The 17,034-nt window shown below is 42.4% G+C and overlaps 1 protein-coding gene across 1 annotated transcript in view; it reads right to left on the bottom strand.

Annotated features, from left to right (window-relative positions):
• The window catches only part of Adcy10 (adenylate cyclase 10), a 67,575-nt gene extending 64,422 nt beyond the window's left edge, over window positions 1-3,153 (bottom strand). Inside the window, exons 1-2 of the mRNA XM_050158351.1 lie at window positions 3,006-3,153; window positions 2,304-2,408 (exon numbers count right to left, since the gene is read on the bottom strand). Coding sequence (XP_050014308.1) covers window positions 2,304-2,408; window positions 3,006-3,153 — 253 coding nt within the window. The remainder of the gene's footprint in view (window positions 1-2,303; window positions 2,409-3,005) is intronic.
• Window positions 3,154-17,034: the final 13,881 nt, after the last annotated feature.

The following is a 17,034-nucleotide window of genomic DNA, read 5'->3' as shown; positions in this document are numbered from 1 at the left end:
TGGAGAGGCTGGGTCAGAAGGATCACTGTGAGTGTGAGCTCAGACTGGGCTACATAGCTAAACCTTAGACCCTGTCTCAGAGGAAAACAGAAGAAAGGTAGAAACAGGGTAGCGAGAATAACAATTCAGAGACTACACTTTTTCTAAAAAGCATGATCTGTCATGACTTCTGTGTAGCCTGCCTCCTTGGCTGCAGTCCAGCGAGCGCCACAGCCAACCTGTGTCCATGCTCTAGAAAATAAAAATCAAACAAACCAGGAAACAGAAGGGTGGAGTTCCCCACAGGGCCTAAGAATACTGGCCCTCCTCCCTCTGCTGGTGTATAAGAATACTCTATTTGCCAGCCTTTAAGGAGCATAGGCTGGTAGACTCCACAGGAACAGGAGGAAGGAAGTGGGTTCTATTTGTTGCCATTTGCTTTAGAAATTTAGACTATGGTCTAAGTGGGGATTTGTGTTTGCTGGTTTGTTTTTTGGTGCTGGGGCTGAAACACAGGGCATGTTAGGCAAGTTAGGCCTTAAAGGATCCTCCCCACCCATACTCCTGCCCCTGCCCACCTCTGGGTTTTAACAGTATCCCACAAAATGCCGAGTGACTGCTGTGCCAAGTGGGATGCAAAAACAAATTAGATGCCCTTTCTGTGATTTGTGATTTGGAGATTTAGATTGTGTGTGTGTGTGTGTTGTGTGTCTGTGTGCAATCATGCACATGCAGGTACCTACAGAGGCCAGAAGAGACCACTGGATCCCCTGGACCTGGAGGTATGGGCAGTTGTGAGCCGCCCAATGTGGGTATGGGAATTGAATCTTCTGCTAGAGCAGCAAGCGCTCTTAACAGCTAAGCCCTCCCCAGTTCTTTGAATTTGTGATTGGGTCCCATTGTGTAAGGCAGGTTTACCTAAACTTCACTATATAGCCTAGACTGAATTGGAATATGTAACTATTTTCCAGACTCAGCCTCCCAAGTGCTAGTATTACAGATGTGAGCCACCACCTCATCTCCTCTCTTCCTCCCTCTCCCTCCCACCACCATGTGTGTGTGTGTGTTGTGTGTGTGTGTGTGTGTGTGTGTGTGTGTGTAAAACACATGCTACATGTTCCAGTAATGGAACTCAGGGCCTCAAGCCTGGGTGGCATGCTGAGAAAATACACTTCCAGTATGATTTGGGGGTTTTGAGACAAGTCTCATAGCTTAGAATAGCTGGAAGTCACTATTTTCTCAGGTAGCCTCACAATTATGTTTCTTCTACATCTGTTTCCTAAGTCTTAGAGTTATAGGTTTTGTTCTACTTTTAGGGAGCATGAGCCTGGGGCTAGAGAGACATCTCTAAGGATAAGAGCTCTGGCTGCTTCTTCAGAGGACCAGGTTTGAATCCCAGCACTCATATGGCAGCTCACAAGCATCTGTAACTCCAGGTCCAGGGAATCTGACTCCTTCTTCTGGCCTGTAGGAACGAGGCATGCACATGATGCCCAGACATACATGCGGACACAGCACTCTGGGTTGTTTTTTTTTATCAATCATATTACAATCAGCCTAGTTACAGCGGCTTATTCCTATACTCTTAGTATTGGGAATCTGAGGCAAGAGGATTGATTGCCTTGAGTTCAAGGTCATAGCTATAGAATAAACTCCAGGCCAGCCTTGGCTGTAGACTCAGGTCTTTAACATAAAACATACTTTCCCTCATGTAGTCTTATTGTGAGGCTTGACCACATTCATTTAGTGGTAATCTATTATGTTAAAAATACTGATGACTGTCCTGGTTGGCTTTTCCTTACTGTGATAAACACCATGACCACAAGGGCTGAGAGAGGAAAGAGTTTGTTTTAGCTTATATCTTATAGTTCATCATGAAGGGAAGTCGGGGCAAGAGTTCAAGCAGGAACATGGAGGCAGGAATTGAAACAGAGAACATGGTGGAGTACTGCTTATTGGCTTGTTCCCATGATTCACCCAGATGGCTTTTTAAAATATATATATATACAACTCAGGATCACCTGCCCAGGGCTAGCAGCACCCGCAGTGGGCAGGGAACTCTCGTGCCAGTTACTAATCAAGAAACTGTGCCGCAGACTTGCCAACAGGCCAGCCTGGTGGAGGCATTTTCTCAATCGAAGTTCCTTCTTCCCAGATGACTCTAGCTTGTGTCAAATGGACAAGACAAAACAAAACACCAGAAGCATGGCACATGTATTTCCTGCGGAGGATGAAGAACTCTCAGTCATGATACTCTACTATTCATATACCAACAAAAAAAGGACTTGAAATGCTCTCAGGCAAACCCCCATGAGGACACTTACTCTCCACTATTGCACTGATGTAGTAGTTGAGGATCTCCACCAGCTGCTCGGCCCCTCGGTCCATGTACATTGCTGTGCTGAACTTCTCCGTCATCGCAGTAAAACCTGAAAGAAACTGCAGCTGGCTTCCTGGGAGCGGGGCAGAGCCAGTAGAGGGCTCCGCCGGCCCAAAGTGGGCTCCACTAAGAGTGCCAGGCTTTAGCCAGGCAGCAGTTCGAAGGCTGGCGGGCAGAGGATGCCAGCCCTTCTTCCCAGGTCCCCATGTACACAGTGACAGCAGCATATTGTTGGAAAGAAAGGTTCTCTTCCATGGTTTAGAGACCACCAATTTTTCAAATTCTTCTAATAAGGCACGTTTTGTATGAGGATGTAAATACAGTAGATCATCTCCTGAGTTTGTCAGGGGTGTGCGTGGGACTTGGGTGAAGAGGCTGTGAAGTTGGGGCAGGGACACTGGAGTCAGAAGTCCCAGATGGGGAACTTGAGTGTTTTAAAGACATGCCTGTGACTGAAAGCTGGGGGAAGGGAGATGGGAGACACCTGGGGGAAGAGGTCATTCTCTTTCCCGTGTGCACTAGCTGCCCTACCGCCTAAGGGTTTGAAAACGGTGTCGGCGCTGCAATCACAACCTGCGTGTGATTTCTGATGCATGCCTGCTGCTCACCCACAGGGCGATTAAGCAAGCATTCCTTTGGCACTTGCCTGAAATATCAACAAACATCAGAACTCCATCAAAACACTTCACTGATGGCCGCTCTGGAGAGAAATCTCCGTAGACGATGAGGTCTGGTAAGTGAGCTGCTATTTTGACGATGGCCCGGTCTTGTAATTCCTCCCTTCGAGCACTCATGTTCAAAGATAATAGTCAGGGTTTTCCAGCACCAGGAAGCTGTCCCCAAGTGAGCCTTCTAGAAACACAAGTTGGGAAAGGAAGAAATCTAACGTATGCTTTTGTTCTTTCCTATTTCTTTCTCTCCAGGGGCTTTTGTTCCACCCGGTGGATGGCTTACTTAAATGACTGAGTCATGGCAATGCCAGAGTTGGTGACACTCCCAAAAGTTCACTTTTCTTCTCTCTCGCTCTCTCTTTCTTGTTTTGTGATGAGGTCTGGCCAGCTGGCCAGCAACTTACTGTGAAGACCAGGATGGTCTCAAACTCGTAGATATCTGCTTGCCTCTGCCTGTAGGATCACTTTTCTATACAGAAGGAAGGCCGTCACAGAATGGACTTTCTAACCCAACCCTGAACAGCTATCACAAAAATGAATGTGTGTGTGTGTGTGCGCGCGCGCGCACGCGCGCGCGCGTGCGTCTGGGTGTGTGTGGGGGTACGGGTTCTAGGGAAATGGTTCAGTGGTTAAGAGCACTGACTGCTCTTCCAGAGGACTCTAGGTTCAATTCCCAGCACCCAAATAGCAACTCACAACTGTAACCCCAGTTCCAGGAGACCCAACACCCATGGCAAAACACCAATACGCATAAAATAAGAATTAAAAAAAAAAAAACCTGAGAGCACTGTGGAAGGCAGCAACGGGGCATCCGTTTCCATGAAAGAGAAAATCCACTGGTGAGTGTGTATCAGAGTTCCTTTCTTTTTGGGCCACCAACCAGCTCCCAAATCATGACCCAGAGACTTACTAGTTTTGAATGCTCAGCCTGACTTAGGCACGTTTCTGGCTAGCTCTTTTAACTAAATTAACATGTTTCTTCTGATCTCCCTTTTGCCTTGGGACTTATTACCTTTCTTCCTTCTGTATATCTTACTTTCACTGCGTCTCTATGTCTGGCCGGAGGCTGTCTGGCTCCTTGCCCCTGGCGTGTCCCCCGTTCTCTCCTCCTCCTCCTCTCGTTCTTCATTTTCCAGCCCACGTTTCTCCTGTTTATTCTCTCCACCCACCAGTCCCGCTTATCCTTCCTCCTGCCTACCCATTGGCCGCTCAGCAATCTTTATTAGACCAGTCAGGTGCCTTGGCAGGCAAGGTAAAACAAATGCAACATCTCCACATAATTAAACAAATGCCATGTAAACAAAAGCAACACGCCTTTATACAATTAAAGTAAGATAAATTTAACATATCTTTGCCCGGCTAAAATAACATTCTGCAACAGCGTGGGGAACAGCAGCGCTGGTCAATCTAACCAGATTCCATTTCCTTTTGTTTCTTGTCCTTCATCCTCTTTTGGTCTGTTATCTCTTCTCCTTTATAAAAATTAAACGGGGGCAAGGGTTAAGAGCACTGGCTGCTCTTCCAGAGGACTGAGGTTCAATTCCCGGCAACGACATGGCAGCTCACAACTGTCTATAAACTCCAAGATCTGACACCTTCACACAGACATACATGTAGGCGAAACACCAATGCACATAAAATAAAAAAATAAACACAGATGTGAGGTTTTGTGGGTGCATACTTAGATGTGGGTTATTACATTGTTATCTACAGGCACGAGGGTAAATAAACTAAGATATCAGGTTAAAGGGAGAGCGGTGGCTGTGGGCACAAGCGACAGTTGGAAGGCAGAAAGGCTCTAAGTGGGAGGATGTGTTGACATTTCCTTTTACTGCATGTTGATGCCAGGAAAGTTAGTATTGACTAAGACCTTCTTTTAGGTGTGGACACCAAATGCTCAGACTCAAGTGAGGTTAAAAAAAAATAATCTCTAGCAGAGTGTAGTGGGCTATGCCTGCAATCTAAGAATTTGGAGTAGAAGTGACTGAGGCAGGAGGATCATCATGAGTTCCTGGCCAGCCTGGGCTACAGAGTGAGACCCTGTCTCAAAAAACCACACAGACAGAGCCCCTGTCTCCCGCAGGCATTCCGTGGGAACCTGCCTGCCACACAGGGCAGAGAAGCAAGGAAGCAAACTGTGGATCTTCCCCTCACCCTTCTCTCCTCCAAATCTCATCCCCCAGTCTCATCCCTGCCCCCTCCCAACCTGTAGCAGACGAACTGCTTCGGTCCCCCTTTCCTTCTCTGCCACCATCTCCTGTGGATCATAGAGATTTCCTCCTCTGACCTTCCTTCCCCCAACTCGTCCCCTATCTCATTCCCCATCTCCAGCAGGAACCCTCAGGTGAAGAATGCCAGAGAAGCAGCAGGCCAATGAAGCAGGCAAGCAAGCTTCAAACCTTCACTCTCTGCCAGCTTTCCTCCAAATCCAATCCCTGCTCACCCCCGCCCCATCCCCAGTTCTACAACAGACCACATACTATGGTCTCTCTCTCCTCACTCTCTACCCCCATCCCAGCCACTAAGCAGATCCTGACAGAACACCCTGTTTTCCTCCCTCCTGTGGACCCCCTCAGTCCTTCTAGCCCATCCCCATTCCTAAGTAACAGCTCCCAATACCTAGAAACACATTATACCAGGGACCCCCAGATGTCACACCTACCAGGAACCCCCCGAAAAATTTTTCTTCCAGGCAACACACATCCACCACACTCTCCTAAAAACCAGAGAGGGAAACAGAAGCCAAGAGACAAAACACCTACCCAACAAAGATCAGACCAGATATCAGATATCACCGAGAATTACAATCTTCCCAATACACCAGCACAAAAACATAGTAATAGCCAACATGACAATATGTCTGCACTAGAGCAGATGGAAGAGAGACTCTTAGGCATTGAGGACAAGATAGAAAAAAATGAATACCTCATTCAAAGAAAATGTTAAACCTAAAAAACTCTAGGCACAAAATATCCAGGGAATCGGGGGCACTGTGAAAAGACCAAACCTTTGATTAATTGAAACAAAAGAAGGAGAAGAAACTCAGGTCAAAGACATAAAAATATTTTCAACAAAATCCTAGAAGAGAACTTCCCTTACCTAAAGAAGAGATGCCTATCAAGGTCCAAGAAGCATACAGAACAGCAAATGGACTGGACAGAAAAGAAATTCTACTTGGCACTTAACAGTCAAAATACTACATGCACAGAACAAAGAACGAATATTAATTGTTGCAAGGAAAAAGACTAAGTCACATGTTGTAGGAATTTAGCAGAGTTACTGTCTTGGGGGGATACTAGATTTAAGCAGCTGCCTTTTAGAGGTACTTTGACCTTGAAGAACCCTAATGGTAAAAGGTAAAGAATCCTTGTGGAAAACAGTGATTTGTAGAATTGTATTACTGAAGGGGCGTTGCAGCCATCCCATGACTTTGGTCACAAGGTGCCTCAGGCACACCTGAGTCTCCTGTATTATTGTGTTTTGCAAACGATACATAATAAAGGACTAGAGTCATGGGGGCACGTGATGCTTTCTGTTAGTAAGATGTGTAAATTAGATTAGGGACCTTGTATGAGGAAATGCTTTGTGTAACAATCAGTAAATACACCTTTGTGTGGCTGTTCCGGTTCCGTCCATCAGAGACAGTGCACCTGCCTGCTGCCGTGATGACCTTAAAATTACATCTTGAAGTATCTTCTTTCTTCAACCGATGGGCGCTACACAGAGCATCCCAACAATAACTTACAAGCATTAGAATAACACTGGCTTCTCATTGGAGACTCCAAAAGCCAGAAGGACTTGGACAGATGTGTTGCAGACTCTAAGAGATCCCAGACTACTCAGCAAAACTTACAGCTATCGTAGATGGAGAAAGAAACACATTCCATGATCAAACTAAATTTAAGCAGTATCTATCTACAAATTCAGACTACAGAAGGCACTAGAAGAAAAATTTCAAAGTGAAGAAACTAATCATACCCAAGAAAACACAAGGAATAAATAATCTCAGACCAGCAAATAAGAGAGGGTGGGGGAGACACACCACAAGAACAAAATAGCAGGAATCAAGGAACACTGCTCTCAGCATCAATGATCTCAGTTCCCCAATAAAAAGACATAGACCAAGTCAGGCGGTGGAGGCACAGGACTTTAATCCTGGCACTCAGGAGGCAGAGGCAGGTGGATCTCTGTGAGTTAGAGGCCAGCCTGGTCTACAGAAGGAGTTCCAGGACAGGCTCCAAAGCTACACAGAGAAACCCTGTCTCAGAAACAAAACCAAACAAAAAGACATAGACCAACATATTGGATGTTGAAACAGGATTTATCTTTCTGCTACATCCAAGAAACACACCTTACCAGGCTGTGGTAGTGTACTCCTTAAACCCCAGCCCTCGGGAGGCAGAGGTAAGCAGATCTCTGTGAGTTCAAGGTCAGCCTGCTCCACAGAAAGAGTTCCAGAACAGCCAGGATTACACAGAAAGAACCTATCTTGACGCTCCCTGCATGCCCCAAAAGAAACACACCTTAACATTAGGATAGACATCACTTCAGAATAAAAGGAGAAAAAATATTCCAAGCAAATGTACCCAAGTAGCAGCTGATGTAGCCACTTCAATATCCAACAAAATAGATTTTAAACCAAAAGTAGTCAGAAAGAATGGGAAAGAATATTCCATTCTCATCAAAGGAAAAATCCCACCAAGAGGACACGGCAATTCTTAACATCTCTGCACCAGACAAGTTCACACACACAAAAAAATCCAGTACCACAGCATACATCACATGTTGACCCTCAAACACAGATAGTGGGTGACTTCAGTGCCCTACCTTGTAAATAGACAGTTATCCGGACAAAACCTAAGCAGAAGTACTGGAGCTAGCTGTCATCATAAACCAAACGGTCTAACAGTTACTTACAGAGCATTTCATCCAGATACAATAGACTATACCTTCTTCTCAGCACCTCATGGGATGTTCTCCAAAGCTGACCACATACTTAGACACCAAAAAAGTCTTAACAGATACAAGAAAATTGAAATAACACCCTGTATCCTATCTGACTACTACAGATTAAAGCTGGACATCATCAACAACAGAAACAAGAGAAACAACAGAAAGCTTACAAACTCATGGAACCTGAACATATCACTACAAAATGAAGAATGGGTCAAGAAGAAATGAAAAACTTTCTAAAATTGAATGAAAATGAAAACACAACGAACTCAGGCTTATGGCACACAATGAAGGTGGTTCTAAAAGGTAAGGTCATAACGCTAAGTGTCTACATAAATAAACTGAGGAGTTCTCAAACTAGTAGTTTAATAGAACACCCCAAAGATCTAGAACAAAAAAGAGCCAACAGCATAAGATAAACTCAGGATTTACATCAATAAAATAGATACAAATAAACAATACAAAGAATCAATAAAATGAAGAGTTGATTCTTTGAGAATATCAATAAGATTGACAAACCCTTAGCCAATTAACTAAAAAGTAGAGAGAGAAGATCCAAATAACAAAATTAGAGATGAAAAAAGGGATATGACAATAGGCATCAAGGAAATCCAGAGAATCATAAGAACACACTTTAAAAACCTATACTCCACCAATTTGGAAAACCTAAAAGAAATAGATACTTTTCTCAATATATGCCAACAATCAAAGTTAAATCAAGATCAGATAACCAATTTAAACGAATTTATAACCCCTAGTGAAATAGAATCAGTAATCAAGTCTAGCAACCAAAAAAAGCACAGGGCCTGGTGGTTTTAGCACAGAATTCTACCAGGCTTTAAAAGAAGAGTTAATACCAATACTTCTCAAATTATTACACAAAATAAAACAAGGAATATTGCCCTATTTGTTTTATGAGACCACAGTTACCCTGATACCTAAACCACATAGACCCAACAAAGAAGGAAAAATATAGGCCAAATTCTCTTATAAATATAGATGCAAATATTCTCAACAAAATACTTGCAAACTGAATCTAAGAACACATCAAAAAGATTATTCACCTTGATCAAGCAGGCTTCATCCCAGAGATGCAGGGATGGTTCAATATGTATGCATAAAATGGTTCAATACATATATGTAATTCACCACATAAACAACCTGATAGACAAAAAAACTGCATAATCAGAAAAGGCCTTTGACAAAATTCAACAGCCCTTCATGATCAAAGTCTTGGAGAGATTAGGGATACAAGAGATATATGACAATATATTAAAGGCAGTTTACAGCAAGTCCATAGCCAACATCAGCTTAAATGGAGAGACTCAAAGCAATTCCGCTAAAATCAAGACAAAGACAATGTTGTCCACTCTCTCCATAACTATTCAATATAGTACTTTAAGTCTTAGCTAGAGCAATAAGTGAAGGAGATCAAGGATATACAAATTGGAAAGGAAGAAGTCAAAGTATTGTTATTTGCAGATGACATGATAGTGTAAGTAAATGACCCAATAAATTCTACCAAGGAACTCCTACAGCTGATAAACTATTTCAGCAAAGTATAAAACAGAATACAAAATTAACTCACAAGAATCAGTAGCCCCCCTATATACAAATGACAAGTGGACGGAGAAAGAAACAGGAAACGACACCCTTCACAATAGCCTCAAAATATAAAATATCTTGAGGCAACACTATTCAAAGCAAGTGAAAGACTTGCATGATAAAACCTTTAAGACACTGAAGAAGATATCAGAGATGGAAAGATCTCTCGTGCTCATATTTCAGTAGTAAAATAGTAAAATGGCCACCTTATCAAAAGCAATCAAAAGATTCAAAGCAATTCCCATCAAAATTTCAACACAATCCTTCATAGATCTTGAAAGGATAATTTTCAACTTCATGTGGAAACAAACACAACTATAACAAAATAACAACAACAACAAAAACAAACAGGATAGCTAAAACAATCCTGAATAATAAAGGAACTGCTGGAGGTCCCATTATCCCTAAATTCAAATTGTACTACAGAGCTATAGTAATAGAAACATCAATGTATTGGCATAAAAACAAATACCTTGATCAATGAAATTGAAGATCCAGACAAAAATCTACACACATGTGGGCACCTGAGGTTTTTTTTTTTTTTTTTAAGAAAATTCAGGGGGCTGGAGAGATGGCTCAGAGGTTAAAAGAACTGACTGCTCTTCCAGAGGTCCTGAGTTCAAATCCCAACAACCACATGGTGGCTCACAACCATCTGTAATGAGATCTGGTGCCCTCTTCTGGCCTGCAGGCATACATGGAGGCTGAACACTGTGTATATAATAAATAAATAAATCTTTAAAGAAAAAAGAAAATTCAGAAATACAGACTAGAAAAGAGAGTATTTTCAGCAAATGGTGCTGGTCAAACTGGATGGCTGCAAGTAGAAGATTGAAAATAGATCCATACTCATCACCCTGCACAAAACTCAACTCCAAATGGATCAAAGAATCAACATGAGACTAGATACACTGAATCTGATAGAAGAGAAATTGAGGAATAGCCTTGAACTCATTGGCACAGGAAAAGACTTTTTGAACAGAACACTGTTAACACAGACACTAAGATCAACAATAAGTAGAACTTCATGAAACTGAAAAGCCTCTTCATGTCAAAGAACAGTATTATTGTATAAAACAGTAGCCTACAGAATGAGAAAAGATTTTTACAAACTACACATTCAATATTAAGCTAATATCCAAAATATATAAAAAAAATTTTAAAAACTGGATATCAAGAAAATAAATAACCCAATTAAAATTGAGCTAAGAATCTAAACTGAGAATTCTCAAAAGAGGTAACTCAAATAGCTGAGAAGCACTTAAATGTTCAACATCCTTAGCCAACAGGAAAATGTAAATCAAAACTACATTGAGATTTCTTCCTGTACTAGGCAGAAAAACCAAGATCAATAAAGCAAATGACAGCTCAGTCTAGTGAGGATGTGGAGTAAGGGGAACACTCATCCACTGCTGGCAAGAGTGCACATTTGCACAGCCACCATGAAAATGGTTGGCTAGTCCACATGCCCAGAGTAGATGCCAACAGAAAATAAAATCAAGGGCATCTTTGGAGGTTCCTTATCCCATAATGTCATGTCAGGGGCTTTTTGTTGTTGGTTTTGTTTTTTTGATTTAAATTTAGTTTTATTTTCACTCTTATTTTATCCTATTATTTTTTTATTTGTTTTTTTTTCAAGACAGGGTTTCTTTGTGTAACCCTGACTGTGCTGGAACTTGCTCTACAGACCATGCTGGCCTTGTACTCAGAGATCTGTCTGCCTCTCCTGATATTAAAGACACGTTCCACCACCATGCAGCTATTATATTTTATTATATATTATATTTTACTTATAATATGTATTAATATAATAACATATAATATGTAAAATATATACTACAATATAAATTTTATTATATATTCACTATACACACATATATATGTGTAAGGAGTTGCATATATATTATGGCTTCCGGTTTTGTGTTTTTATGGTATTCCTGAATGTGTCTCCACATTTATATCAATTTCTTATGCCTTTTCTTGGACTCTTTTCCTTTTGTTTGTTTTGTACTTTTCCAATTTGTTTTTGTTTCATGTCAAATTCTTTTCTAAGGAGAGACAGAAAGGGGGTGAATTTGGATGGGAAGAAGTGGGAGGAGTGGGGGAGGGGGAACCACATCAGAATATATTGTGTGTGCGTGCTGGGGGGGATCTATTTTCAAAGAAAAACAACAATAATAGTAAGACTGCAATACCACAAAAACTCACAAGTCCAAAGAAAAACAAAACAGAGCCAAACAAAACAAAAAGAAGAAATAAATAGAAAAAGGCAGATGCAGTCTTCTCTGCTGGTCTGAACAGTGCTGGCTTCTCAGAGTTCAGAGCAAGCCTGGCTCTTGGAAAAGCCGGCACAGTACATAATAGAATATAGAACTCCTACTTAGGGGTTGGTTCCCCGCCAACAAGGAAGAACTGGCTGGTAATTTCAACCAGAAACTGCCCTACCATAAAAGTAGAGCAATCACATATGCTCGTTAATATGTTTTAAGAAGTGAGGAAGGGAACCCTGGTGGTGGCAGGGAACACTAATTCCCACACTCTGTAGGCAGAGGCAGGCAGATCTCTGTGAGTTCAAGGCCAGACTGGGCTATAAGAGTTGGTTCCAGGACAGGCCCCAAAGCTACAGAGAAACCCTGTCTCAAAAAACAAAACAACAAAAAAAAAGAAGTGAGGGTAACATAAGCCTATTTGACAAACAAACTTTAAAATGGATAGAGGCCTCTAAAATGAATATTTCATATTGCATACCCTCTAAAATGAATATTTCCATATTACATGCTAGAGATGCTTTAACAATAAAAATAAAATCTGGGAACTGGAGGCGTGGCTCAGTGAGTTTAGTATGCAAGTGAACTGGGTTCAATTTTTCAATTCTAAATAATAAACAAAAAATAAATAACCAATAGAACAGAGCCTTGGGGACAATGCTGGAGCTAAGACGGTCTCAGGGTATATGAACTGATTGCGTGAGTGCTCCTTGATATGGTTTTGGGGGGGGGGGTTATTGTAGATATGAAGAGTCCAGAACAGGAAGAGAAAAAAGTAGATTGAGCATGGCCAGCAGATGAGAGAGAGAGAGAGAGAGAGAGAGAGAGAGAGAGAGAGAGAGAGAGAGAGAATTGAACATTGAACATTATGAGGTTATAAGGAAAATGATCTTCAGATCTCCATCTTCCTTTAGCTTTGTTGATTGCAACACAGTTCTTTCTCTTGGGCTGGTTCCACTCCCTGCTAGCGACTCTCTTCAGCAGGTATCCCACAACTGTGGCATCTCTAACATCTTAGATTCTCCAACACAATCAATCCAGGCTTCAACTTCACAACTTCGCAAACTGGCCTTCCTACTAGGCCTTCATTCAGTGGCTTTCTTTAGGCAAAGAGGCAAATTCCATAACCCATGTCTTTTACCCTTCACTCTAAAGCAAGAACCGCATGGCCTAAGATGCCATGTTCTGCTGCTTACTCAGGCTGGAGCATAGCCACCTCATTCAAGTATATCTTCACCAGCTTTCTGTCCTTCATTGCCTAAGCATGGCTGTCCTGAAACTTGCTCTGTAGACCTGGCTGGCCTCAAACTCAGAGATCCGCCAGCCTTTGCTGGGATTGGTGGTATTCCCACCACATCCGGTCCTAAGCTTTTCTTCAGCTCCTTTTCACAAATTGGAAACTTAACTGGGTGGAATCTGGCCCCGAGGTCACCACTCCCTTTATTCAGTTTCTTCCTCCATTTATTTTCTTGAACACAGGATCTAGCTCCATTCCACTTCCTGTCACTCTTTTTTCTCCTCAAAGTTTACATTTTGTAATTTATCCTGCTCAGTTTGCTCCTTTTTATTACAAATCTTCATTAGAGGGACAGGTGGTGGCGGCGTACATCTTTAATCCCAGCACTTAGGAGGCAGGCAGATCTCTGTGAGTTCCACGCCAGCCTGGTCTACAGAGTGAGTTCCAGCACAGACTCCAAAGCAACACAGGAAACCCTGTCTCGAAAAGCCAAAAAAAAAAAAAAAAAAAAAAAAAAATCTTGGTTAGAGTTACCACTAATAATCACAAGCCAGAGTCTATATTCGGCTGTTTTGAGATTTCTTCTGCCAATAGAATTAATCCAAAACTTCTCAGGCAGACTCTTCAGACAAGGGCAAAAAAAGAGCCATTTTCTTCACCAAAATATCAAGAGATCAGTCTCTAGGTAACGTCCGTCTCCTCTGAAACCTCTTGATACCCTCAATTCATCAAATCACACTCAGCACCACTGTCTTCCATGCTCTCAGTAAGCAGCGCTTAAAACACCTAACCACCGTTTTCCTAACCCCAACTCCCAGGGTCCGTATCACTCCCAATAGAAACATGAAACACCATGCCAAGAAAGCAAGTTGGGGAGGAAGGGGTTTATTTGGTTTATACTTCCATAGTATATCTATATGCTATGTATATACATAGTATATAATCATAGTCCATCATTGGAGGAAGTCAAAACAGGAACTCAAGCAGGGCTGGAACCTGAAGGCAGGAGCTGATGTAGAGGCCATGGAGGGAAGCTGCTTATTGGCTTGATTCCCATGACTCTTTTAGCCCATCTTCTTATAGAACCCAGGACCACCAGCCCAGGGATGGCACCACCCACCATGGACTGGGCCCTCTCCCATTGATCATTAAATGAGAAAATGCCTTACAGCAGAATCCCATCAAGGCATTTCCTCAACTGAGGCTCCTTTCTCTGATGACTCTAGCTTGTGCCAAGTTGGCACACAAAAACCAGCCGATATACATGGCAATAATATGGACGAATGATATCCGTAAAGAAAGTAAAGCTAGGCTTGGTAACACATATCTATAATCCCAGGACTTGGGAGGTGAAGGCAGGAGGAGAGAAAGTTCAAGGCCTGCCTGGGATCTACAGTGAGATCCATGTGTACAACAGGAAAGCTCTAATACTGGGTCAGTCTTGTTGGCCACCATGTTTGATACGGTGTGAGCGGTGGTTTCAGCAAGAAATGAGCAGGAGGAGTCCAATGGAGGCTGGTGGAGTGGTTTAGCTAATGTGAGTGCTTCCTGCTCTTCTGTGGGACTCAAGTTGGTTTGCTTGCAGTTACGATGGGTGGATTTGATCACTAGAACCATACACAGACTCACAGAAGTACTAAAGTATTTTCCATTAAATGGTACTTGACATTTCTCTCTAGCAGGCAATATTTTTCCTTTGTCCTGTACTTTTATTTTTTTAAAGATTTGTTTGTTTGTTTATTGTATATTCAGTGTTCTGTCTGCACTCCAGAAGAGGGTGCCAGATCTCATTATAAATGGCTGTGAACCACTATGTGGTTGCTGGGAATTGAACTCAGGACCTCTGGAAGAACAGCCAGTGCGCTTAACCTCTGAGCCATCTCTCCAGCCCTGTCCTGTACTTTTAATAACTATAATAAGTCATGGCAATGTACTTCTATTGTCATGTGTCTTAGAGTATATGGATGCTTTTTGTACCCGGATGTCCATGTCGTTCCCAAGATTTGGGAAGTTTTCTACTGCTGTTTTACTGAAGAGCTTTCTGTGCCTCTGACTCTTAGTTCTTCTCCCTCAGGAGGCCAATGATCTGAATACTTGTTTTGTTAAGGGTATCCCAAAGCTCTTGTATGTTTTTCTTCACACTTTCTCTTTTAATTTTTTCTGTCTGACACTAACAGTCCCAAAGATGTTTCTTCAAGTTCTGCTGTTTTTCCTTCTGCTTCCTTCCGCCTGTTACTGAGGCTGTCAACTAACTCTCCCATCTTCCTTTCGTTTCTCAGCTCCTCTGGGATTTCTGTCTGCTCTGTTTCAGATTCTGTGTTATCGTCTTTAATTTATTTAAAACTGTTGGTGTTTTCCTCATATTTCTAGGTTGAGAATTATTTATTTTGGGGGATGGGTATCTTTTATGAGATTATATGATGGCTTCCCTTAGTGACTTTCTCTTGATTAGGTAGGTGTCTTTCGAGGTTATCAGTCCTGGTTTTGACTCACAGCGCAAATTCTCTCATTCTCACCAGGATCGCCACGGCTAATCTTCCACACAGCGCTAGAATTAGAAAGCAGAACTGCTTGCTCTCACCCCCCTTAAAGGTTTATTTTTATTTTTTGTGTGTGAATGTTTCGCCTGTGTGTGTGTGTGTATGTCTGAGTGTCACGTGCCTGCTGCCTGGTGCCCCCCAAGGTCAGAAGAGGGTGTCAGGTCTCCTGGGTCTGTAGCTATGAGAGTTGTGAGTTGTCATGTAGGGGCTGGGAATTGAACCCACCCAGGTCCTCTGCAAGAACAGCAAGCACTGTTAGCTGCTGAACCATCTTTCCAGCCCCTTTTAAAAAATTTTAAAAATTTTAAAAACTTTTAAAAAATTCTTTTGACAGGTTCTCATGTAGCCTAGGCTGGCTGTAAACTCACCATGTAGGTGAGGATGACCTTGGCACTTTTTCTTTTCTTTTTCTTTCTTTCTTTTTTTTTTCCTGAGACAGGCTTTCTCTGTGTAACAGGTTTGGCCTGTCTTAGAACTCAATGTATAGACCAGGTCGGCCTCGAACTCACAGAGATCAGGCTGGTCTCCATTTCTCAGAGATCTGCCTGCTTCTGCCTCCCAAGTGCTGGGATTAAAGTCACATGCCACCAGTGACCTTGGCACTTTTAAAAGAGATTTTGCTCTCTTTGTGTATGCATGTGTGCACACACATGTGAGTGTGTATGTGTGCGTGTGTGCCTCATGTGTGCCTGTATTTGTGTACGGTACCCACGGGTGGCAGAAGAAGACACCTGATCCCTTGGAGCTGGAATTACAGGCAGTTGTGAGCTGCCCTAGGAAGGAGCTGGGTCTGAACTCCCAAATCTCATGAGTAAACAGCACTCTTAACCACCGAGCCATCTCTCCAGTCCTGACCTTGAACTTAAAAAAAATTAATGAGTGTATAGACACGTGTGTGTGCAGATAGATACATGTGTGTGAAGATACATGTAGAGGTGAGAGGACAGCCTCCATGTTAAGTCATCCTCAGAAATCCACCCGTCTGCATTTTGCGACAGAGTCTCTCATTGGCCAGAAGCTTACCAATTAGACTCGACACAAGCATGACAGTCAGAGAGAACTGACTTCCACTCTGATATCTGCACATTATGGCTGCATGAATTCTGGAGTAATTCTATGGAAAGAGGATCTCTTGTAACCTAATTCTTTTCATCTGAAGCTCAGAGCACAAAAGTTTTCTGCTGTCTTTGAATGATTGTCTGCAAATGGCTAGGGGATATGGCTAAAAGGGCTTGCCATCATGGTGTTGAAGAATATAGTGGGGTTGAGCATGCTTGCCAGCAAGTGAGTAAAGGAGAGAGCATCATCTGCAAAACTTGGATTTCAAAAATAGATTGTTTTATTATTTTTAAGTGTGTGTGTGCGTGCGCACATGCATATTAATATATGTGCAGGTGTCTGT

This window comes from Alexandromys fortis, unplaced genomic scaffold (assembly GCF_014885135.2).
Source record: "Alexandromys fortis isolate MF-2015 unplaced genomic scaffold, M_Fortis_MF-2015_v1.1 scaffold_97, whole genome shotgun sequence".
NCBI classification, from domain to species: Eukaryota; Metazoa; Chordata; class Mammalia; order Rodentia; family Cricetidae; genus Alexandromys; species Alexandromys fortis.
This window is presented reverse-complemented; position numbering and strand designations above follow the sequence as displayed.